Here is a 6,972-nt window from a genome sequence, read left to right as displayed (position 1 = left end):
TGGAGGGACTTCCTGCAGAACTAAGCTCAGGAGAAAGGCAGCTGGAGGTCAGGCAGCCTCTTATCTCCCACTAGAGACACGAGTCTCATGGACTTTCCTGCCTGGGCTGCCTTTGAATCCCGGTCCTCACATCTCATTTTCTGGGGTATAGGCAATGTTCATTTCGTCACCTTGAATACACAGTATAGTTATTTCCTATGCTGGGACTGCACAAAATGAAGAGTTACTCTGCAGCTTCTGATAGCTTTCAATAAAGTCATGGTTATTTTATTCTATTAATGCAAGTATTATGTTATCAAGACATAAATAAATTGTGTCTTTGTTGACCTTGCCATGATGTTGGGACACAGCTGTCATCCAGAGTCATACACAACCAGGTTCCAATGGCTCATTCCTGATGGTGTGTGCATAGGACACATGTACCCCCAAATAAGCTCAGAGTCTCCTGTAGTTCCAGAGCTCTGATTGAATGGAGTAGCTCAGGATCAGAGGCCCTGCCTCTTTTACCCACACTGCATTTGCAGCATGTGCATCTCGAGGAACACACTTCTGTCCCAGCTTTCATTTCTTTCTTTTTTTTTTTTTGGCCAGTCCTGGGCCTTGGACTCAGGGCCTGAGTACTGTCCCTGGCTTCTTCCCGCTCAAGGCTAGCACTCTGCCACTTGAGCCACAGCGCCGCTTCTGGCCGTTTTCTGTATATGTGGTGCTGGGGAATCGAACCTAGGGCCTCGTGTATCCGAGGCAGGCACTCTTGCCACTAGGCTATATCCCCAGCCCCCGGCTTTCATTTGTGATGCTGAGAAGGGATTCCAGGAGAGAGATGGCTGACTACACAGGCAGATCAGAAAGGTCAATGAGGCTCTCCTCCGTGGCCAGCCAAGATCCATCAGGCTCCAGGAGATAGAATCGGTACTTCCTCTTCTCAGCAAAATAATCCAAAGCAATGTGGACCTTGTGGGTTGGCGTCATTTCTCTCAAATGCCAGTGCCAACTTAGCCAGAACTTCGATTCTCTCAGGGTCAGTATCTCCTGGTCACCATCGTATGGATCTTCGTAGCTCTCCAGAGGGGCAGGATAGAGCCCCCTTTTCAAATGGCCCATCCTGGCCGTGAGGCTCAGGAGCTCCTGCAGGGTGCCCAAGGAGATAGGGTTGCCATAGAAATTGATGACGCGGAGCCAAGACCACTGGCTCAGGACAGGCAGGATGGTGGAGAGCTGGGCATCAGTCAGGTCACAGAGGTCTAGGCCCAGTGTCTCCAGGGTGCCAGCCAGGAACCCCAGCAGGTCTGTCAGGTCCTCATTCCTGAGGTCCCCCAGGGATGAACACCTGACAAGCAGGTGCTTGAGCTGCCAGGTGTGAAGACTCCAGGACAGAAACCAAATGTCCCTCTCATCCATGAAACAAATACTCAGCGACAAGGTCTTCAATGGCTCATGAGAATGGCCGGCAGGGTCCCAGCACTGAACATGATGGATTCCAGGTGAAGCTGCTTGACATGTGACAGACACCATAAATGGGCCTTGAACTTCCAGTCATAAGAGTGAGGACTTCTCTCAGTAGCGTGGATGTGCTCGAACCTGTTGCATATCTTCAGGCTGTGAAGGTTTCTCATCGGCTCAGATATGGAGCACATACTTGCATGGTGTCTGGACTCCTGAGTTCTCACACCACCAGTTCCTGGACAGAGTCCATCGTCAGCCTGTGCAGAATTTTCTGGAGTTCAGAGAAGGAGTCGGACAGAATCTGCAGTTTCCTCGAGCACAGCTGGACTTATCCTTTCTTCTCCCCGGCCCACTGGAGCAGGAGAGCTTGGAGATCATCCTGGGCATCCTGTTGAATGGTCAGGTCCATGGCGATGAGCAATGGCTGCTGATTAGTCAGTCCCAAACATGGGCTGCCAGCTTGCTTATCAGTCAGGAACCCTGGGCTGGAGATGTGGGCCATGGCCAGGTACCCCCTTGTCCATATCTCTGGGTGCTCCTTCCCCAGATTGAGCAGTTTCCAGTGAGTGGGGCGCTCCTTCTGGGCAAGAAGCAGATCGAGGCCATCCAGGACAGCCTTGAAGGTATACAGGTCTGGTGACTGTACCAGGTCCCCCAAGGGGAGGCAGGGGAAAGGCCAGGCCTGCACCATGGCCTTCAGCACCTCTCTGTGGCCCCCAGTGTAGGCCTCCATAAACAGCGAAGGGAACAGCAGCATGGGCAGATCATCTAGGGCAGAGCTGGCCAGCACCGGGTGGCTCAGCAGATTCTGCATGGCGAGATGCTGGAGAAAGGGTGGGGTGCTCTTGCTCATCTTGCTGGATGCGATGTGGGTCCACTGTGCAGGGCTCTCTGAATCCCAGCAGGGCCAGGCACTGACTGCAGACTCAGGGACTCTGCTGCTGTTCTCTGATCCCTGGGCCCCTTTATATCCTAGAACCCTGTCTTCAGAAGTGCACATCAACCAATCAGAGAGTAGCTTGGGGTGGGATTATTATTTTTTTTTTTTGGCCAGTCCTGGGCCTTGGACTCAGGGCCTGAGCACTGTCCCTGGCTTCTTCCCGCTCAAGGCTAGCAATCTGCCACTTGAGCCACAGCGCCGCTTCTGGCCATTTTCTGTATATGTGGTGCTGGGGAATCGAACCTAGGGCCTCGTGTATCCGCGGCAGGCACTCTTGCCACTAGGCTATATCCCCAGCCCTGGGGTGGGATTATTGAGCCATACCTATATGGGCGGTCAGTCTCTGGACTAGTTCAAGGTCTCCTTCCTGTACAAAAGTGAAGGGATTAAAGGTGTGTTTCCCACCTGCTCTTTGAAATGTAAATTACACTGAAGCCAAAACAAGTCCTACCCTTCTTCTCTAACCCCTCCAGACACATGCATGCTACTCTACTGCCCTGGGGCTGAGAAGAATCCAGCCCAGCCCCATCCCAGAGCTGTAGCATCCACACAGCCTACTGGACAATCTGTCTCTGTATTGCTTTTTCCTTTCTCTTGTTTCTTCATTCCTTCCTTCCATCATTTCCTCCTTTCTTTTCTTTCCTTTTCCTGTCTTCCTTTCTGTCACCTTTCATTCCTTCCTTCCTTTCCTTACTGCTTATTCTTTGTTGTCCTTCCTTTCTTCCCGACCTGTTTGCCAGCCTCCAAGCTTGCCTTCTTTCCTTCATACTTCACTCCTTTCACTCCTCCTTTCTTTCCTCCCCTTTGTCCATCTTTCATGTCTACCTTCCTTCCTTCCTTTCTCCATTTCCTCCTTGCATTCTTCCTCCCTCCCTCCCTGCTTCCCCTAATCCTTCTTTCTCTCTCTCTTTGTTTCTTTTTCTTTCTTTGTCTTTTCTCTATTTCTTCCTTCCTGTGTTCCATCCCACCTCCCTTCCTTTCTTCCTTCCTTCATTATTTCCTTCTTTCCTTGCTTCCTGTCTTCATTCCTTACTTTGCTACCTGGGTAGACCTGAAGTAACTATATCTATACAATATAAGAGGAGCAAATGAAGTATTGCCAGCCTTCTTGTGCCATTTTTCTCAAATCTCAACCTTGACTGCATGAACTATGTAGGGAACTCATCCCCAAATATGTGAGAGATGAAGAATTCGTTCTTTTGCTCTCATGAGAGGTCCATCCAATCAGAGAGTAGCTTCTGATGGGACTTTTGAAACAATCTTCCACCCCCCACTACAACAAGAAGGTATGTCACTCTTCCACAAAAGTGAAAGGCTTAAGGCCGTGTTTCCCATCCATTCTTTGAAATGTAAATTACACTGATGCAAAACAATTCCACCCTTATCCATTCACCCCTCCAAGCAGTACCATGAGACTCTTTTGCCGTTGGGTTGGGAAGGATCCTAGAAGATCCCCAGCCCAGCGCCTTAACATCAGCAAAGACCAGGGGACATCCCGTCTCTGTGTCTTTTTGCTTTATTTCTTTGTTCCTTCCTTCTGTTATGCCAGATTTCCAATCCCCAAAGACCACCAAGGAGCCGATACTGATGCAAACACACGAGAATCTTTATTGCAAGCTAAAGCCTGGACTCCAAACCATTACCGACACAGCGGATCTGGATTGAGAGTCCTGCCCCTCAGATAGGCAGGGTTTTTATTGTGATTACAGCAGGGGCAGGGTATTTCCAACTTGGCAGATACTTGATTGGATGGCATATAGCAAGCAAGTCTTGTCCTATTTTTATTGACTATCTACCCTTTCAGTTATATATTTTGGCTTTGATATTGGGAACTGGCCTCGATATCAGGAATTGACAACAGGTGGTCACGTAGCACTGACACAGGGGGTTAGTGCAGGGGGTAGAACAAGGCACAAATGGGTTAAGCAAGCCATTTACAGAAGCAGAATTCTGCGGTTAGGCTGAGCTAGTACTAACTTTATTTTAACAATTGTGACCATGTTTTCCCATTACCACTAAGCAAGCTTGAGCGGGCTAAAACAATCCAGTACTCAATCATAAGTAAACCAACCCAACAGTTACCATGGCATTTCTACTACTATTATGGTTATTTCTATAGTCTATGACTATGCTCATTTTTACTGTTCGTTACCATGTTGCTACCCAGGTACAGAGGTGAACAAGTGCTCCCTACGTTTTTAAATGTCAAACTATAAGAAACTAGTCTCATGGGTGGGGGTGCAGCCCTCTATCATGGAGTCATTACCATTGTTTAGAAGCTGTTATAATTTTAACACTAAAACTTATATTTAGTTACTCCAGTTTTCAGGTCAGCCCTATCACTTCCTCCCTTTTCCTTTCTTTCGTTCTTTTCTCCTCTCTTCATTTTCTGTTTCTTCTCCTTTTCTCTTCCCTCATTTCTCCTTTCTTCCTTACCTTAATCTAGAATATGGTCTAGGTAGTTTTGAACCTGGTTATGGGTTAATTTGTGTGTTCGTTTGTGCCAGTTCTGGCACAACTGGGCTTTGCCTGAGCTGTTGGGCTCAATGCCAGCCAGCACTCTTGGATGTGAACCACATCTCCACTACTGGCTCTTTGGAGGTTGAATGGAGATGAGAGTCTCAAGGCATTGCCTGCTCAGGCAGGCTTAGAACTGGGATCCTCAAGTCACAAACTCTCAGTGTACCTCGGATTCTAGCCATGAAAACTACTCTCATTCTTTGGTCCCTAGAAACGCTATCTCTTGGCTCATGCTTCAGAAACTTTTTGGTTTTGGTTGAGTGACACACTAAGTTACAGGTAAGAAAGCATTCTTCCCCATGTAGCAGTTGGCTTAAAGAATTGATATAAACAAGTCCAGGTTCCAGTTCTTTGCAAGGTAAATTCACTGCAAATTCTGGATGGGGTGTGCACAGGACACATGTACCCCCTAAAACACTGAAACTCCTGGGGCTCTACAGCCATGCTTGAACTGGAAAGCACAGCACCAGGTGACCAGCCTCTTGTACGCCAACTGAACTTGGGAGTTCAGGTCCCCTGGAGAGGGCACTTCTGTCTGGGGTTTCATTTCTGATGCTGAGAAGCTATTTCAGGAGAGAGGGTCCCATCTACACAGGCAGATCAGAAAGGCCGGGAGGAACCCCCTCTCTGAATACCCAAGATCCACTGGGCTCCAGACTATAGAATTGGCACTTGTTAACCACGTGACAGAAGTTGGTACAGATCTGGACTTTCTGAGTTGTCCCCATGTCTCTCAATGTCTGCACCAAACCAGCCTGAACCTGGGCAAATCTCTCAGCGTCTATGGTCCTATGCCACCACCTCTGAGGGCAGTAGCTCTCCAGGGGGGCAGGATAGAGCCCCCTTTTCAAATGGCCCAGCTTGGCCGTGAGGCTCAGGAGGTTCAGTAGGGCGGCCATGGAGATGGTATTTCCATAGAAACTGAAGGAGCTGAGCTGGGAGCACTGGCCCAGGGAGGGGAGGATGGCAGAGAGCTGGTTATCAGTAATGTAACAGTGCTCCAGAGCCAGGGACTCCAGGGTGCCAGACACTTGCTCCAGCCATAGTCTCAGGGGCTCCGCACTGAAGGAGTCTCTCGGCAAACTCCTCAGACGCAGGTGCTGGAGCTGCCTGGCGCAAGTGCTGTGGAACAGAAAGCTCAGGTCAGCTTCCTGCAGGTCGCAGGAGCTCAGGGACAAGGCCTGCAGAGGCCGCAGGCTCCTGAAGAGGGCAGGCAGCTGTCCATGAAGGAACCTGGCGTCATGCACATGAAGCTCCCGCAGCTGCTGCAGCTGTCCCATATGGACCCCCAATTTGCTCCAGTACCAGCAATTTGTGAGGCTGGAACTTTGGGAATCGCCACGCATGTCAGAGAATTTGAGGAGGCGGAGGCTCTTCATCTGGCCCAGATAGGGATCAAAATAATCCATGGATTCTCGACGCCAGATTTGACTCGCCAGCAGCTCCTGGATGGAGTCCAGCCTCACCACACGCAGAGCCTTCTGCATTTCAGAGACGGAGCCAGACAGAATCTGCAGCTTCCTGGAGCACAGCTGGACTCGTCCTTTCTTCTCCCCAGCCCACTGGAGCAGGAGGGCTTGGAGATCATCCTGGGCATCCTGTTGAATGGTCAGGTCCATGGCGATGAGCAAGGGCTGCTGATTAGTCAGTCCCAAACATGGGCTGCCAGTTTGCTCCTCAGTCAGGAACCCTGGGCTGGAGATGTGGGCCATGGCCAGGTACCCCCTTGTCCATATCTCTGGGTGCTCTTTCCCCAGATCGAGCAATTGCAGTTTCCAGTGAGTGGGGCGCTCCATCTGGGCAAGAAGCAGATCGAGGCCATCCAGGACAGCCTTGAAGATTTCCAGGTCTGGTGGCTGTGCCAGGTCCCCCAGGGGGAGGCAGGGGAAGGGCCAGGCCTGCACCATGGCCTTCAGCACCTCTCTGTGGCCCCCAGTGTAGGCCTCCATAAACAGCAAAGGGAACAGCAGCATGGGCAGATCATCTAGGACAGAGTTGGCCAGGGCCGGGTGGCTCAGCAGATTCTGCATGGCGAGATGCGCCAGCGAGGGTGGGGTCCTTCTGCTCAT

General features: G+C 50.4%; 1 protein-coding gene across 1 annotated transcript; it reads right to left on the bottom strand.

Moving 5' to 3' along the window:
* Window positions 1-5,490: 5,490 nt before the first annotated feature.
* LOC125345200 (PRAME family member 12-like) lies at window positions 5,491-6,972 on the bottom strand. The gene has a single exon (XM_048337414.1). It carries the CDS (start codon window positions 6,970-6,972, stop codon window positions 5,491-5,493), a length of 1,482 nt encoding a protein of 493 aa, XP_048193371.1.

This window comes from Perognathus longimembris, unplaced genomic scaffold, assembly GCF_023159225.1.
Source record: "Perognathus longimembris pacificus isolate PPM17 unplaced genomic scaffold, ASM2315922v1 HiC_scaffold_5388, whole genome shotgun sequence".
Classification (NCBI taxonomy): domain Eukaryota; kingdom Metazoa; phylum Chordata; class Mammalia; order Rodentia; family Heteromyidae; genus Perognathus; species Perognathus longimembris.
The sequence above is the reverse complement of the archived record's forward strand: the minus strand, read 5'-3'. Positions and strand labels throughout refer to the sequence as shown.

What these genes read in the sequence shown, in the direction of transcription:
- LOC125345200 (XM_048337414.1), bottom strand. Translation starts at nt 6,972, where the DNA reads ATGAGCAGAAGGACCCCACCCTCGCTGGCGCATCTCGCCATGCAGAAT.